Genomic DNA, 18,075 nt, shown 5'->3' with positions numbered 1-18,075 from the left:
AAGCAAAAATGCAATTGCGAGGGGAAAATAGGCAAATTAGTAATAGTAGTCTTTTTAAATAATAATTTCAATGACATTATTTAGGACATTTAGGCCTGTTAGTTTATTTTAAGAGGACATTGTGCCTTCATAAACATTTATGTAGGGTAAATGTACAAGAATTGGCCTAAACTGCTGTTTTTCATCTGCTGTCGCTGAGGGTATGAAGACCTTGTCAAATGGGCTGTTTGTGTGTTTGAAGCACTCTTATCACAGCAGTAAGTACAGGTTGGATCTATTCGCTGCGCCCTTGTAGCTTTGGTGTCATAAATAAGCTACAGTTCTCTAAGTGAATTCATGTCGATGTGTGGACTCGCATGTCCGCAGTGAGCTGAGCACCGCCTCTCCGTAACTTTGGAGAAGTCCTGAGACAGCAGCCGCTGCAGCAGCGCCATGAGCGTGTGAACACACCCTGCCGCAGCATAACATCACCGGGATTTAGCTAAGGACATACGGCTGACCGCTGCTCGGTACAGGTAAGAGCACCCGCGGAACGCACGCAAAGCAAACTTCAAACCTCTCACCCGGCGTCACTGCATGCCAAGGCAAACTGCATATCGCGACGTGTCGCTCCCGTTCAGGTCGCACTGCAGCACACTGAAAAGATGGATGCTCGGATGCCGCACGGCAGTGATTCAGCACAACAGCCCGTGTGCACGGAACATATGCGGGCCGTTATTATGAGGACAGACCTGCGGGGATGTGTCATGTCCTCTGCGGCCGCACCACACTCACACACTGGGATGCATGGCGTTCAAGTGGGAAAGTTACAGCGGGATGGGCCGCTCTATGCAAAGTGAGTGAAGTAATTGCCCCATAGAATGCGCTAACAGCATAGAACCACCACCAACACTTGAACACACCACATTCATACTAGACAGGGTGAAGAACCTTGCCTAAGGGCACAATGACACTTTTAGCCCTGGCGCCTCAGCGGTTTCCCATCCAAGCAGACTACTAACCCGGCCTGGTTCTGCCTAGCCTCTGAGATCTAATGAGATGAAGCTTTTACAAGCCAGTATGGCCACAGACTAATATTACCTGTCTCCCCCTATCCCCTGCCACCTGTCTTTTCACCTGTTTCCTATCCTCTCATCTGTCACTATCTGTCCTCTCACCTGTCTCCCTCTGTCCTCTCATCTGTCCCTCTCTGTCCTCTCCCCTGTCCCCCTTTGTCCCCTCAACCGTCTCCTTCAGCTCAAGTGAAAGATGTCTCAGAATGATAAAGACACCGCTCCTGTCGCTCCTGTCTTGGGGTCTTTGTCGCCAGGACAGCTGCAGTCCCACCTTAAGATGGAGCCCAAGACTCTGGGGGTGAGCAGCAATGAACGCATATGTCCATAGTGTTTGCAACAGTCTGACCTCTGTTCTCTGCCCTACGTCCTTTGTCCCTTGTCCACTATCCACTCTCAGGCCATCCAGATTGTGATAGCAGCTCTGATCCTGTGCCTGAGTGTGTCTGTGCTGAATGTGCATGAAGTGCACTTCACCGGGGACATCGCACTCTTCCTCATCGTTGTGATACAGGTGTGTCCTCTGTCCTCTGTCTCATGTTCTCTGTCTATGTCTCTGTCTCTGTCATCTGTCTGATGTGATGGAGAAGAGTATGATGTTGATGAGTGTGACAGTAAGGAGTTTGGCGGCAATGAGCGTGACGGGATTAGTGTCACTGCAATGAGTGTTACGATTATGAATATGATGGCGAGGAGTATGACAGTGAGGAGTATGATGGTGATGAGTATGATGGTGATGAGTATGATGGTGATGAGTATGACGGCGATGAGTATGATGGTGATGAGTATGATGGTGATGAGTATGATGGTGATGAGTATGATGGCGATGAGTTTGACAGCGATGAGTATGATGACAATGAGTTTGATGGCGATGAGTATGATGACGATGAGTATGATGACGATGAGTATGATACAATGAGTTTGATGACGATGAGGATGATGACGACGATGAATATGACGGCGAGGAGTATGACAGCGATGAGTATGATGACGATGAGTATGACAGCGATGAATATGATGGCGATGAATATGATGGCGATGAGTATGACGGCGATGAGTATGACGCTGTTGAATATGACAGCGAGGAGTATGATGGCGATGAGTTTGATGGAGATGAGTATGACAGTGATGAGCATGACAGCGGTGAGTAGGACGGCGAGGAGTATGACGGTGATGAGTATGATGGCGAGTATGATGGCGATGAGTTTGATGGAGATGAGTATGACGGCGAGGAGTATGACGGTGATGAGTATGAGATGATGAATATGATGGTGATGAGTGTAACGGTGATCAGTATGGTGGCAATGAGTGTGACTGCAATGAGTGTGATAGAGAAGAGTATGACGGGAATGAGTGTGACTGCAAGTGATAATTCCTTGTACTGGTTTCAGGTCACTCTCTCAGGGTCCGTGCTTATCCACAGTGGGAGGAAGCCCACCTTGTTCTGGGTGAGTTTCAGCTAAAACAATTAGGCCAACACTATACCATGTTTTAATATTGTTCCCCCATCAAAAACATCCCTGAAGAGGTTTTAGATGTCATCCATGCATGAAACTTCAAATTCCAATAGACCGCTGAGTGATGCAGATCAGAATAGTAAGCGAAGCACTTGTCTTGTCTCTGTTGTCTGACTAGACAAGTCCATAGGCAATAGTCTTAATAAAATGTATTACTGTATTTTTCGGACTATAAATTGCACCAGACTGTAAGTCGCATTTTTTGGAGGAAATTTATTTTATAAAATCAGACCAAGAACCAACATTTCATGTTGAAAAGCAAGTTCTAGTAATAACAATAGAACAGAGAACAACAGACTGTTAACGTCACATATGAACAGTTCTTCAGATAACTATAGCATAAACAACAGAACAGAACAAGTTTACCAAACTCTCCATCTCACTCCAAATCACTAAATCCATTGAAACCAAATTGAAAGAAAAGAAGCTGGGTTTCTTGTGTCCTTTCTGAACTATGTTAAGTTGTTCCTTTGATCAGGAGCTTTGGAATTGCCCCCTTTATTCATAAATGTATTATTATTTTTATTTTTTTTTATTCACAATTGTGTTTTGATTTTTGCTATGTTTCAATGTGATCTTTGTGTGGTGCCTTTTTGTTTGTATCTGGGATTCTAAAGTATTAATTAAAAATATATATATATTTTTAAAAAAATGAAATCCATTGAATTCTTCATCCTCTATCACTTCTGAGCAACTCCGCGACCTCTGGAGGTAAACAAAGCACCGCTTCCTCTTCTGTGTAGCTGTCGTAAGACTCAGAATCAGTTCCAGTTAAAATTATTCTGGCCTTGCTGAATCCTGACAGGATGGTTTCGGTTGTCTTTATAAGTTTGTTTAAATGTTAGATTGTTCAGTGGTAATAGTGCGATCAACTGACATGATTCAGAAAGGACAGAGGCTCTTTGTGCAGGAGACATGCGCAGTAGAGCCAAGTGACAGTGGTACAGGAGTAACAGGAGCAGCAGATACTGACACACAAGCTGAGAGTGCCCTCTTGCATCTGTCAGTGTGAAAATTTCAATATACAGTATAAGTCGCTCACCAGACCATCCAATATATAAGTCGCCCAGTTGGACCACCCAAACCATGAAAAAAGTGCTTAACTTATTGTCCGAAAAATTTTACTTTATTAGTTGCAAAGTTAAAAGTCCAGGATCAGTATCAGTATCAGATTCAAATCATAGACATCAAGCATGGCAAGAAACTACATGCTTGCAAGACCTGAGGAGCAAATATTGCCAACCCCATGGCACCGACTGTTGGTGACTTACACACAAGGGGCATGGCTCTAACAATGCATGTTTGAGCATTTTAGAGATCTCTCTTGGGTCCTATTTGAACCAGTCATACAGTTAGCTGTAAGATTCTGGCCAATGCGCTGCCTACAAACCTATGTCACCCAAGCTGCCGCATGACAATTCTCCATAAATATACAAAATCATGATGCAAAAGTGTGCACAATAAGGATCTAAAAATAACTAAAATATCATGAAATCGCATCATCAAACGTCTCACAATTATATCAGATGCCATTACAATATATTGAATTAAGTCTCTTTACTTAAATTAATAGTTATGGTGATTTTAATGTCCTTCTTTGTGATTTTAATATCTTTCTCATTCTGCAAAGCACTTTGAATTACTTTGTGTGAAATAAACTTGCCTTGCCTTGGCAAGGTGCAGCAATAGCATGGTGCAAAAACAGGATCAGATCATGATCCTTTGGTGTTGTCAGACTGCATGTTATTAAGCACTTTTACATTTCAATTTTTCATATTATAACAGTACCAAAGGCTTTTCAAGGCTTTTCCAAGGCTTTTAAAAGGAAAAAGTAACATATACACAATTTTGTAAGCCTCCACAAAATATTGCAATAAATATCGAAAATAAATATTGTGAGATACAAATCATGAAAATATCGTATAAAGAGATTTTGATATCATTACATCCTTACCGCATAACAACTTGATATCCTGATGTGTATTTTCATTATTCGGATGCACGCTGATTGTGTAGGGATAGCACTCTGAAGGGGGAGTGACGTAGCCCGAGGAGCATAGGGAGGGGAGACTTGGAGTGTCAAAAACAGGACTGAAATATATTAAAAATTTTTTTGGCAAATATAGCATTTTCAAAACAACAAAAGGTTACATGGTGATTTAATTATGTTATGCGGTAACAATACCCCTCAGAAGCAAAATTCCTCCTCCTTAAAAATGTTCTACCTGATTTTGTCTTAAAAATATGAAAAACAGAAATAGCTAATTTTAAAAGGTTTGTAGTGTAGTCACTTTCCTAACACATTTCTGTTGAGGTTCAGACATGTTATGGTATGATGATAAGTTTATTCAGATGTTTCCATAAATAATGAATTGCATTATTATGCATTAATCAACAGATACATAAAGGCAATTATTTTACATTGCTCATCACAACTATAATCTCCAAAAATAAACATTTTAAGAAAAAAAATCAATTATTCCGAAAAAGGAGTGGGGAGAAGCAATATATACCCCCACCCCCTTTTACAATCCCACTAAAGCAATAATGTGCTTCTGTCAGACTCTTATAGTACGTTATTACTCCAGATACAAAAATAAATATAGCGTAGTTTACATTCAGAGAAGAAATAAACTTAAATTCCTTCTAGTGCATACATACATACATAGCTATAATTATTTCTTTATATTTATGTTTATTTTCATATTTGGACATTTTTTGAGCTCACCACTCAGGTCCAGATTTTGACCCCACAAACTGAAATACAAAAACTTTTTCTTGTTGTGCAGAATCTGGCCATTTTAAAGAGGTGACTTCTCCTTAAATTATAAGAACTTTCTCTTTCCCTAAAAAGTTTCTGAATATTTTTTCTTTCCTTTCTGCCTTGTACATTATTTTTGCTGTCTGGAAGCTTATCACATCCTTAAGTTTTAAAATTTTTGAAGTGATTAATAGTTGGTTGGTGTGGTCATAATAGACTGAGAATAGTTCTGAGAAATATGTTCAGAAAAAGTTCTAATGGCAAATTTGAGGAAAAGTCAGTAAACATGCTATTTCCCATGATTTGAGGGTGCTGACTCTCCACCCACCCGGAGAGGGCAAGCCACCTTTTTCCGGTCGAGAACCATGGCCTCAGACTTGGAAGAGCTGATCTTCATCCCAGCCGCTTCACACTCGGCTGCAAACCGCCCCAGTGCACACTGCAGGTCCTGGCTCGATGAAGCCAACAGAACAACATCGTCCGCAAACAGCAGAGATGAAATCCTGTGGTCCCCAAACCGGACCCCCTCCGGCCCCTGACTGCGCCTAGAAATTCTGTCCATAAACACAATGAACAGAACCGGTGACAAAGGGCAGCCCTGGCGGAGTCCAACATGCACCGGGAACAGGTCTGACTTACTGCCGGCAATGCGAACACAGCTCCTGCTCCGGTCATACAGGGACTGGACAGCCCTTAGCAAAGGGCCCCGGACCCCATACTCCCAGAGCACCCCCCACAGGACACCACGAGGGACACGGTCGAATGCCTTCTCCAGATCCACAAAACACATGTGGACTGGTTGGGCAAACTCCCATGAACCCTCGAGCACCCTATGGAGAGTGTAGAGCTGGTCCAGTGTTCCACGGCCAGGACGAAAACCTCCTGAATCCGAGGTTCGACTATCGGCCGAATTCTCCTCTCCAGTACCCTGGCATAGACCTTACCGGGAAGGCTGAGGAGTGTGATCCCCCTATAGTTGGAACACACCCTCCGGTCCCCCTTCTTATACAGAGGGACCACCACCCCGGTTTGCCAGTCCAGAGGTACTGTCCCCGACCGCCACGCGATGTTGAAGAGGCGTGTCAGCCAAGACAGCCCCACAATATCCAGAGACTTCAGGTACTCAGGGCGGATCTCATCCAACCCCGGAGCCTTGCCACCAAGGAGCTTGCCAACCACCTCAGTGACTTCGGCCAGGGTGATGGATGAGTCCGCCTCCGAGTCCCCAGCCTCAGCCTCCTCCTCGGAGGACGTGACGGTGGGATTGAGGAGATCCTCAAAGTTTTCCTTCCACCGCCGGACAACGTCCCCAGTCGAGGTCAGCAGCTCTCCCCCCGCACTGTAAACAGTGTTGGTGAAGAACTGCTTTCCCCTCCTGAGGCGCCGGACGGTTTGCCAGAATCTCTTTGAGGCCGTCCGATAGTCCTTCTCCATGGCCTCCCTGAACTCCTCCCAGCTCAGAGTTTTTGCCTCCGCGACCACACGGGCTGCAGCACGCTTGGCCCGCCGGTACCCGTCAGCTGCTTCAGGAGTCCCCCGAGCCAGCAAGGCCCGATAGGACTCCTTTTTCAGCTTGACAGCATCCCTTACTTCCGGTGTCCACCACCGGGTTCGGGGATTGCCGCCGCGACAGGCACCACAGACCTTACGCCCACAGCTCCGAGCAGCTGCATTGACAATAGAGGCCGAGAATGAAGCCCACTCGGACTCCATATCTCCAGCCTCCCCCGGAATCCGGGAGAAGTCCTCCCGGAGGTGCGAGTTGAAGGTCCCTCTGACAGAGGGCTCCGCCAGACGTTCCCAACAGACCCTCACTACACGCTTGGGCCTGCCAGGTCTTTCCGGCTTCCTCCTCCGCCAGCGAACCCAACTCACAACCAGGTGGTGATCAGTTGACAGCTCAGCCCCTCTCTTCACCCGAGTGTCCAAGACACGTGGCCGGAGATCAGATGACACGACTACAAAGCGGGTGGGTGGAGAGTCTTTGCCTCAAGTGGAGGAGTTCAAGTATCTCGGGGTCTTGTTCACGAGTGAGGGAAGGACGGAACGTGAGATTGACAGGCAGTGGCAGCTTCGGCAGTGATGCGGTCGCTGTATCGGACCGTTGTGGTGAAGAGGGAGCTGAGTCGAAAGGCGAAGCTCTTGATTTACCGGTCAGTCTTCGTTCCTACTCTCACCTATGGTCATGAGCTCTGGGTAGTGACCGAAAGGACGAGATCGCGGATACAAGCGCTCGAAATGAGTTCCCTCCGCAGGGTGGCTGGGCGCTCCCTTAGAGATAGGGTGAGGAGCTCAGTCACACGGGAGGAGCTCGGAGTAGAGCCGCTGCTCCTCCACGTCGAGAGGAGCCAGTTGAGGTGGCTCGGGCATCTGTTCCGGATGCCTCCTGGGCGCCTCCCTCGGGAGGTGTTCCGGGCATGTCCCACCGGGAGGAGGCCACGGGGAAGACCCAGGACACGCTGGAGGGACTATGTCTCTCGGCTGGCCTGGGAACACCTCGGAGTCCCCCCGGAGGAGCTGGAGGACATGTCTGGGGTGAAGGAAGTCTGGGAGTCCCTGCTTAGGCTGCTGCCCCCGCGACCCGGCCCCGGATAAGTGGACGAAAATGGATGGATGGATGGATGAGGGTGCTGATTCCAAATATTTTGTTTACCAAGCTGAATTTACAGTTTTGATAATGCTAATTAGCACAATAGCATTGATGCCAGGCTAATCAAATTAAAGTTCTCTTTAACTGAATGGATTTCATAAAAAGTCCAGAAAACAAATACCAGTATACTGTAAATATATATCAGACAAATATTATAACCCCTAATTAGCATACTGAAATAAAAACAAGGCTATACTTCAGCTTTTTAAAGCTAGCGTCCTTCATTTCCTTCATTTGATGAGCAGAAATGAAACAAATTTCTAATTCAGATTTTTAATAGGTTTGGATTCTAGGTGATTGCTCATTTTTAATTCTGGAAGTCATTTATCTCTTGTTTGCTATCGACAGCTTTCATTCTTTATTGAGAATATAGCGACTGTTATGTTTTATATCATAACATTTCAGTAAATGTTACTGAGGGGGTGAGGCAGGCAAGTGTCTTGCTCAAGGACACGACATCATTCACCTGTGGGAGGTGGAATGGCACCACCAACCTGTGGGTCAGTGGATCTGACTCAACCAATGATGTTTATGTCAAGAGCGGGACCGCGTGGCGGTCAGGGACAGAGCTACATGTGTCTGATGTTGTCCTGATGGCTTCATCAGACCAGGACCTGCAGCACTGGGGGGGTTTGCAGCTGAGGTCTTGTTCTCGAGTGAGGGGAGGATGGAGTGTGAGATTGACAGGTGGATCGGTGCAGCGTCAGCAGTGATGCAGTCGCTGTATCGGACCGTTGTGGTGAAGAGGGAGCTGAGCCGAAAGGCAAAGCTCTCGATTTACTGTCAGACTACGTTCCTCCCCTGACCTCTGGTCATGAGCTTTGGGTAATGACTGAAAGGACGAGATCCCGGATACAAGTGGTTGAAATGAGTTTCCTCCACAGGGTGGCTGAGCGCTTCCTTAGAGATAGGGTGAGAAGCTCAGCTACACGTGAGGAGCTCTGAGTAGAGCCGCTGCTCCACCACGTGGAGAAGAGCAGCTGAGGGGACAGCATCTATTCCGGATGCCTCCTAGACGCCTCCCTTGGGAGGTGTTCAGGTGTTATAATTAACATCAGACATGAACTCTGAAGCCAGGCTGCCACCTTTCTCATTTCAGTCTCTTCACTACCTCATTTGCATTTTTTCTATGGGTGAACACAATAGTGTCATCAACATACATAATTATCTTGACATACTGAGGGGAGGCCATTTATATATAGACTAAAAAGCAGAGGCCCGGGAATCAAGCTCTGTGGCACCGCCATTGTGCAGCTTTGGAGAGAGGATAAGGTGTGGTTTGCTCTCACACGTTGCTGTCTCCTCCTCAAGTATGATACAAACCAGTCTAATGTAGATATTTTATTGAGAAGAATACTGGCTTACACTGTCAAGCACATTGCACAACTCAAGGAAGACAGCTCCAACTACTCCACCCAGGTCTAAACTTGATCTAATTTTTTAATGGAATTAGCAGCAGGCTGTTTCAGTGGAATAATTCCTCGTGAAACCAAATTGCAACAGATTTAATAAATCATTTGCATCAAAGTGTTGGGTGAGCTGCTCGGCTACAACCTTTTCATAGACCTTAGAGATGGCAGGGAGTATACTTGTAGTTACTGACCTCTACCTTAACTAGCTTAGACTTGCGCATGGGCATGACAACGACAGTTTGCAATGTTATTGGAAAAATGCCTTCATTGATAGACTAACTTATAGTTATCGTGAAAACTGGAGTTAACATTTTTTATGCTATTTTAGATAGATCCTGTCGGCTGTGAAGATTGCTTCCACTTTTGCATCATTGACTGGTGCCAATCAGAAAGTAGGGCCAGTTTGCAGATTGATTTAATAAAATAGTAATTAAATAGTGTTGCAGTGACATTTTGGACAACATCTGAAGATTGCAGGTGCTTTTTTCATTCCCATTCTCTTGCAAAATATTTTACTATTTTCTTTTGTCTCTTTTAATAAGTTAATTTTAAAAATGGCTGTTGATTTCCTTAGCTGAGAGGTGCCTTTGTTTCTAAGATTTTTGTATATCTGATTATGTACTGTCAATCTAGATTGAATCGATTTTTTTTCAGTGCAGCGTCTCTTTTCTTCACCAAATCCCACAGTTAATTGTTAAACCAGGTCAAAGATTGCCTATTTGCTTGCTTCTTCTTTTTTGCTTTTATATATTTTGATAAAACAATTTTTAGAGTAGAAATGGCATCACTACACATTTATTCACATGATTTGTGCTCAAAAATGTCTTTCTATTTTATTGTTTTTTGTCATTTCCCAAAACAGATAGACATAACTTTGAAATAAAAGTTACACTATTTTTTGTGGATTGATTTTTATCTCTAAAACGTGATTTATTAAGCTGTCTTGAAACTAAAGTAAAATTGTGATCTGATAGTCTGGTTATTATCTGTTGATTTTTATTTTTTTTTATTTATTCTTGTAGGCCTGTTCACAATGTGGGTCAGTTGGAATGAATTTGTAATGTCCTTAAATTTTTTTCCTGCGCACCTTATCAAGCCAAATTAAATAAAATCACCCATTAGTATCATTAGTATTTTAAGCACTTTAACTAGCTCTGTGTAAAATTTGTTTGTGGCACTTGGAGGTCTGTAGATGGCGAGAACAATAAATCAGGGCAAACTTGTACATTGCCACATTTAATGCATGTAGAACATCCTGGGTTTTTATATAATATATAATATCCGAATTTAACTAAATCACCTGCCAAGCCACCACACCCTGCCGCCACCATCATTTACAGGCACTTACAATACTGCTCAAGGTTGGTTTGTTGAGATAACATTCCAGCATGTTAATAACTCCAGTAGAACATGTGTAAGACTTCTATAGATGCTTGTTAAACAGTTCATGATGCTGCTGGGTTGGCTTCTCATGTCTGCAGGTGAAATGTGTACTGGTGCTGCATCTGGTCAGTGCTGCCTTTGCCACAGCGGCCCTGGGGCTTATGTCCAAGCACCTACCCTACCGCCAGGACTCGTACCACTGTGAGCACTGCCGCCGCCTGGAGCTACATGCTGTGGTACTCCCACATACCCACATCTCACCAGTATCCAGAACACTCGGACAGCATTTAGCAATATGTTAAACTCCTCTCTGCAACTGTACAAGAGCCAATCAAAGCTCCTTACCTTTCTTTAAATGACATTCGAAATGCGTCATGTTGTAAGATAATGTCTTGCCTGGTGCAAGACTGAAACAATGTTGATAGGACAAAGCAGGCGCTCCTAAAGTGACAATATCTATTCTGGGGCAAGGACATTATACAGCCGTCATCAAAGGCATCTGTAAAAATCATCAGGGACTATCTCTTCATATGACTTCCTATGAAAGTGCAGTGACTCTGGAATACACCTGAAGAACTGAGTCTCCCCACTCTGCAGTGCATGGAGACGCATGCTGCTCATGAGCATACACTGAAAAAACTAACTTGTAAGATTTACTAGAAAATGTGGCCATACCAGCTTGTCAAAGCCTGATCTCATCAGATCTCAGAAGCTAAGCAAGGCCGGGCCTGGTTTGTACTTGGATGGGACACGACTGGGAAAATCAGGTGCCACATGGGGGAACCACATGCAAAAACTGTTGTGTTCTTAGGCAAGGCACTTCACCCACATTGCCATTATTATTATTATTATTATTATTATTACTATTATTGTTATTAGGCCCGAGCGCCAGAAGCTGGCAAAGGGCCTATTAGTATCGCAAAGCAATGCTCCAAGTGGCCGGAAAGTGAAATTGCACGATGTGACTTGCCCGTAGTGACCAGGGACCCTCGCCATGACGTAGCAATGCGCCTGAGTTTTCCGAAAATGTATAGTTTGTCAGGCAAAAAAAAGCAGAACATTGTTCTCGTATTAGAATATTAATCTTTCTTTCTTTCTTCTTTCTTATTATTAGGCCCGAGCCCCGACAGGGCGTAGGGCCTATTGCTTTCGCTACGGGGAGCGAATGGGGAGCAACAAGCGCATGGGCGAATACGAGAGGATGACATGCAGCCTCATACTCTGTCTTCCCCGGCACGAACAGCAGTATCCCAGTAACCCACGCCCAAGGCCTGAGCCATATTTATCACTGCTAAATGAATGGAAGTCAATGGGAGGTCATGGGCGACCCCGACGAGATGGTGAATGACGAGTGCGTCAGGGCCCGTCACTCACCAATGACCCCACGGTGACGTGGGGAAGGTCGAGAGCTTTCAAAAAACTTATAATATGCTGTTCCAATATTTTCAGATATATTGTTTTTGCTCAATTATAATTTTTTTTAAGCCCGAGCACCAGAGGCTGGCGAAGGGCCTAGTATCGCAAAGTGATAGGAGTTAGACTTGTGGTTGGGATTTACGGTTATTAGGGTTAGTGTGGGGCACAGCCTTTGCAGGGCACGGCCTTTGCAGGGCACGGCCTTTGCAGGGCACGGCGTTTACAGGGCGCAGCGCGTGTGACGGGCGAGGGCTGTTCGACGCCGTTTGCGGCTTTAATTTTTTATTTTTTTTCCTAACCAACTCACCCATTTTTCACCCACTAAACAATGATGAAAAGTCCTGGAAATTTTGCCATTTGGTAAAACTCGCGCTTCTCTAACTTTTGGCTATTTCCATTTTCCAAACATAAATAAAATAGCTCGTCAGCGTCCCCAAACGACTCAAAACTGCATTAGGGAATACGAATGAGGGCAAAAAAACTCGCCTACAGGAAGTAACAACAGCTGATATACGACACGTCACCACCAACACCGGTGACAGTTCTGAAGATAGCTTGCAGCTCGCAGCCGAAATATGTCAACAAGGTTAACACACTTTACTGCATTGTCTTTAAAAAGAACCCAAGAAGTTAAAGTGTATAAAAAGACAAAATGAACATCTTTTGCTTAGTATTAAGTAAAATGCACTCACCACGATAAACAGTCATGAATTTACTAATTGTCAATTTTTTTTTTTTTTAAGTTAGAAGTTATATTCATGTAAATAAATTAAGTAAAATATATTAAATATTGTCATAATTAATTGCATTGCTGTGTTGAAGTAATTCAGTACATATTATATGTTTAATATTTACTGATGTATAATAAATTGTCAGTTTTTCCACCTTCAAGGTAGGCAAAGCGCTTTACAACAAGGAACCACTCATCCACTTACACAGACACTGGAGGCAAGGTGGGTTAAGTGTCTTACCCAAGGACACAATGACAGCATTCATCTGTGGGAGCTGGAATCACACTGGCAACCTGTGGGTCAGTGGATCTGACTGCTCTCCCAATGATGTTTGGGTTTTTTATGTCGAGATCACCAACCTTAGGATCAGTGGACAAATGCTCTGCCAACTGAGTTACTGCTGGCCCAGCCCAAATACGCAGCCAGCAAGTGAAGGGACTTACCTAGAAGGACTTTGGCAACTGTAAAACCTTTAAAACGTATTAGTAATTATATAGTAGAACTTACTCATTACTCAATTTACTCATCGGCACTCACATTTTGTCCATTGCTATTAAATAAGTTTTAGTTCTCACAGAATTATGTGATTTCAGTGTAAAAATTACCCCAGTTGATTTTATATATATTTTACTACTCCCAGAATTTTTTTTTTCAGTGTACAGTAGGTGCAAGGGCAGGGCTGAAGACTTATGGCACATTTACACTCAATGCGTTGCGGGTTTGGCATGTATTTTCAGCAGGTCACTTGCAGACTGCCTGCAACACCAACTACTGCAGCTACTACTAATAACTACTTGTTCATAAGAATTATAAGTACATAAGTACTGTTAACTATTACTGATCTATGGTGCAGTGTGGTGTGTATGCAGCACAGGTTCAACAACACTCATCTGATTACCATATTTTTCAGACTATAAGTCGCTCCGGAGTATAAGTCGCACAAGCCAAAAACTCTGTAATGAAGAAGAAAAAAACATATAAGTCACATCGGACTATAAGTTGCACTTTTTGGGGGAAATGTATTTTATGAAATCAGAGACCAGGACCTGACATTTCATTTTGAAAGGCAGTAACAATAGAATAGAGAACAGGCTGTTAATGTAACATAAAACCAGTTCTTCAGGTAACTATAGCATAAACAGAACAGAACAAGTTTACCAAACTCTCCATCTCACTACAAAACACTAAATCCATTGAATTCTTCATCCTCAGTGTCCCTTCTGAGCAACTCCATGACCTCCGAAGATAAACAGAGCGTCGCTTCCTCTTTTGCGTAGCTGTTATCAGACTCAGCATCATTTCCAGTTAGAATTATTCCGGCCTTTCTGAACCCCAACAGGTTGGTTTTGGTTGTCACTGAAGTCACTTAAATTTGAAATTTTCAATTGTACAAAAGTAATGGTCAGGACCACCCAAACCATGAAACATGTGTGACTTATAGTCCGAAAAATATGGTACCTTTAAAAATCAACTCCTTGTGGAGTCTTCTCGCAGACCCACACCTCTCCTGGACATGTCGCCCAGTGCTCCCAGGTCAGTGTCACAGCATGCACTGATTTCACCCACGCTTGTCCCGAACTGCACACAACCTGCATTTAATATAAACCCAGCGTCATATGGCCCATCACTCCAGGTCGCAAACATAATTTCTTGGGATTTTTTCCCACCAAACATTTTCAGTATGGATACAGATAGATTTTGTGCTCGACATCTCGCTAACAGTAGCCCATGATAGCAGATTGAGCTATCCTGATTGAGCAGGATAAATTTAGCTTGTGTAGCTAACGTGACCCTTGTGTTGTGTGCTACACCCTGACGCATATTCCGTGTGTCTCTTTTTACTGTCCACCACAGCAACATTGTTTCAGGAAATGCACCGGGCTGATCGAGCAAAAATGTAAAGTAAGTGCCCCCTCCATGCTTCCTGCTTTGGTAGGCTCAGTGTTTGGACATGTCCTCACAGGGGTACATGCTGGCCCAGCTCACACCTCTTTTCTTGGCTTCTTTTGCAGTTGCTCATTGATGGGATCCTGGGCACCTTGGTGATCTTCCTGGTCTTGGAGCTCCTCATCTGCATCACAGTCATGCTCTTTGGGCTGAGCGTGTTAGCTGCTGGGGGGCGCCAGGTCTTGTCCTCCCTTTCCTCATTTGAATGAAAAGAATATTCATGTTTTCTGTTGAGCATTTTTATTTTTATAAACAAACTCACTGTAGGATGGAGTTAAATAGGTTGCATTCACTGCTTGGATAGACACAGATAGTAGCTGCAAATAATGCATAATTATTTAATTGGTTAAAGTGCATATGGTAGAGTTGCGCGGATGGGCTACTTTTTCATCCGCAACCGCATCGCAAAACTCATCATCTGCCCGCTATCCATTTGCAACCACAGTTTTTGACCAGTTTTCAAAACTGCACCCGCCCGCCATCCGCTTGGTCTCCTCCCAGTTGCTCCGAGTTCAGAGTTTTTTATTTGAGTAGTGAAACTACCACCCGCCCGAATTTAATTAAAATATTATTTTTCATCTGGTTAGACTACTAATTTCTCTAAAACATAATTAACACTATATTTAGGGTTATACAAATTTGCATGTTTTTTTTGTTTCTTTTGTAATTTTGGTTAAGTTTGTAATGTTACTTGCTGGTTGGATTGTCTCTGCATTTTGGAATTGATGAGTTGATGACATAGATAGAGGGATTATCTTTTAGAACTCACTGCTACTTTCTGTTTTTTCCAACTTTTAAGTTTTCAGCTTTTTTGTTTTTAACAATTTGCCACTTAACTGATGTAAAACTATGATAGATATTAACCTCAGGTACTATCCCACCAAACCATGTCAAGACATAATGCAGTGTATGTCTGGCCCACAGGCTGGCTCCCAACGCCCAGAATACCCCCAGACACGCCCCCCTCCTGCCCCCGCTGTACCCATTGCCCAGGCCACGCCCCCACTGTGCAGCCCATCACAGGTAAGTGAGGGCACAAAACTCACAACCCAAGTACAGCACATGGCATAATCTTATGTCCCATTTCATATCTGCATCCAGTCAGATGTCATGTTAACAGTTTCCTGAAGATTTCCATGCTGCTCGCGCTCAGTTTGGTATCTCACCATGTTTATAAATGTTTATAAGATTAGTAGGCTGTTTATTTATTTTTTATTAATTTATTATTATTTCGGCTACAGTAAATTTTCTGTCTTGAAGTAGTGCTCTGCCTGACACTGTGCAGAGTTCGTTTAGATTACTTTTAGTGGGAATAACAAGGTCTCATTTTATAATGAGATTAAATGTCCGGGGGGCTGAGGGATTGGCTGTATTCTTGTTATTCTGTATTATGCCGGGGCTATGTACTGAGGAAAAATACAGACAATAGTTCATAGCTTGAATCTATGAATTGCTAGTGATCACCAGATAAAGTCAAACATTTGGTCTTGTGTGTGTTTATGTGTGTACATGCGCATGTATGTGCACGTGTGCACGTGTGTTTATGTATGTGTGTGTGCATATGTGCAGGTGGCAGTGGTGGTGACTGAAGCAGACTCGGAGCAGGTGGAGGATCTGTCCACTCCTCCCACTGAGCCTCAGGTAGAGCCTATCGATGTCATTACTCCTGAGCCCTGAGCAGCATCTGCCTCAACACCTGTGTAACACACACAGTGTCACACATACAACATTCTCACAAACACAGTGTTACACATACAACATTCTCACAAACAGTGTTACACATACAACATTCTCACAAACACAGTGTTACACATACAACATTCTCACAACACAGTGTTACACATACAACATTCTCACAAACACAGTGTTACACATACAACATTCTCACAAACACAGTGTTACACATACAACAGTCTCACAAACACAGTGTTACACATACAACATTCTCACAAACACAGTGTTACATACAGTGTTACACATACAACATTCTCACAAGCACAGTGTTACACATACAACAGACATGACCTTTGTCCACAATGTTCACATGTCCTCTGTCCACACTGGTTACATGATCGCTGTCAACATTGGTCACATATCCTCTGTCCACATGATTCTGTCCATACTGGTCACATGACCTCTGCTAACACTGGCCATGTCCACATGACCTCTGCTGCAGCTGTAAATATGCATCTTTTAAAAATTATTTGACTGTATCTTAATATTCCTGTATGTCTGACACTATAGAGACTGTATCTGAAATGTAGCAAATGTAGTTATGGAGGGTATGACCTCTGTTTCTATAGGCTGTGGTTGCTCAAGGATTATCTCTGTTTGACCACATAATGAACTGTAAATATATGAGGAAACTGTATATGTGGCCGGCAGCACTAATAAAAAGGAACGTGTTTAAACTCTACATTGTATTTTCTTGTTAAAAGCTTTGATGTATAGACCATCTACATGTGAGAGATATTGTGTAGGTCCTTTATGACCATGTGAATATGCAGGGCACCAGAGTTATAGAGTTCAGCAGAAATATTAAAGAAAGACTTACTTTTCTCTGTAGAGTTCAAGGTTCAATGACCAGAACCAGAATTCAGAAAACTCTGATATAAGTATTAGGTTTAACACCTAAACATTGCAAAAATAAGAAGAAAGACAAGAGATTAGAATTGTTTTCTCATGAGGAGGGCGGACAGAGAATGCACTCACCGTTACCATCTCCACCCGCTCTGATGCACTCAGAGGCGTCTCCTCTTTTATTGTCTTAAGAGGGTCCCTAGTTACAATGGGTGTCTCTGCTCTCAGGGAGGGGGTGAAAACAGCAGAAACACCAGACATACAAATATGTGTTATCAACAGCAGGTGCATATGTTTCGTTCAGCTCTCAGACACAGCTTTCTCAGTGCAGCCTTGAGAGTGTCTGCTCCCATGCTCCAAGAGCCGAATCGCCTCGTTGCTCACACGTGAGGGGAGGGTTATTGCATACAGTTTCCAAGGACAAAAGATTATTCAAATTCACAAAGAACGGTACATAGCAAATATAGCAAATATGGGATAATATATACAATTATTCTAACAATAAGATAAAGGAATTATAAATTAAATTAAAACTGCAAGCAGTGATAAAGGGCCAATTGCAAATGCAGAGGGGCCTCCAGTCTCTCCAGTCTCTTTCTCTAAAACCTTCAAATCAGGCAAGAAAT

General features: G+C 43.4%; 1 protein-coding gene and 1 pseudogene across 2 annotated transcripts; both read left to right on the top strand.

The window, feature by feature from the left end:
* The first annotated feature begins 256 nt into the window (after positions 1-256).
* On the top strand, positions 257-17,261 carry LOC129410099 (uncharacterized). Of its 2 annotated transcripts, XM_055157430.1 has the most exons (9): positions 257-515; positions 1,237-1,353; positions 1,453-1,566; positions 2,444-2,500; positions 10,874-11,011; positions 14,777-14,824; positions 14,935-15,048; positions 15,794-15,892; positions 16,439-17,261. In XM_055157430.1, the coding sequence occupies exons 2-9, from the start codon at positions 1,249-1,251 to the stop codon at positions 16,544-16,546; spliced, it is 783 nt and encodes a 260-aa protein (XP_055013405.1). In that variant the 5' UTR covers positions 257-515; positions 1,237-1,248; the 3' UTR covers positions 16,547-17,261. The 2 variants fall into 2 exon arrangements, with proteins under 2 accessions (XP_055013405.1, XP_055013406.1); XM_055157431.1 differs by lacking the exon at positions 14,777-14,824.
* LOC129410177 (5S ribosomal RNA) lies at positions 11,437-11,554 on the top strand (annotated as a pseudogene).
* Positions 17,262-18,075: the final 814 nt, after the last annotated feature.

Source organism: Boleophthalmus pectinirostris, unplaced genomic scaffold (assembly GCF_026225935.1).
Source record: "Boleophthalmus pectinirostris isolate CB_2022bp ecotype Guang Dong unplaced genomic scaffold, ASM2622593v1 HiC_scaffold_21, whole genome shotgun sequence".
Lineage (NCBI taxonomy): Eukaryota > Metazoa > Chordata > Actinopteri > Gobiiformes > Gobiidae > Boleophthalmus > Boleophthalmus pectinirostris.
This window is presented reverse-complemented; position numbering and strand designations above follow the sequence as displayed.

Bases quoted from the DNA above. Each gene is read 5' to 3' on its own strand.
- LOC129410099 (XM_055157430.1), top strand. From the start codon at position 1,249: ATGTCTCAGAATGATAAAGACACCGCTCCTGTCGCTCCTGTCTTGGGG. The intron at 1,567-2,443 runs GTGTGTCCTCTG...TACTGGTTTCAG, and splicing joins TCCTCATCGTTGTGATACAG to GTCACTCTCTCAGGGTCCGT. The intron at 15,049-15,793 runs GTCTTGTCCTCC...TCTGGCCCACAG, and splicing joins TAGCTGCTGGGGGGCGCCAG to GCTGGCTCCCAACGCCCAGA.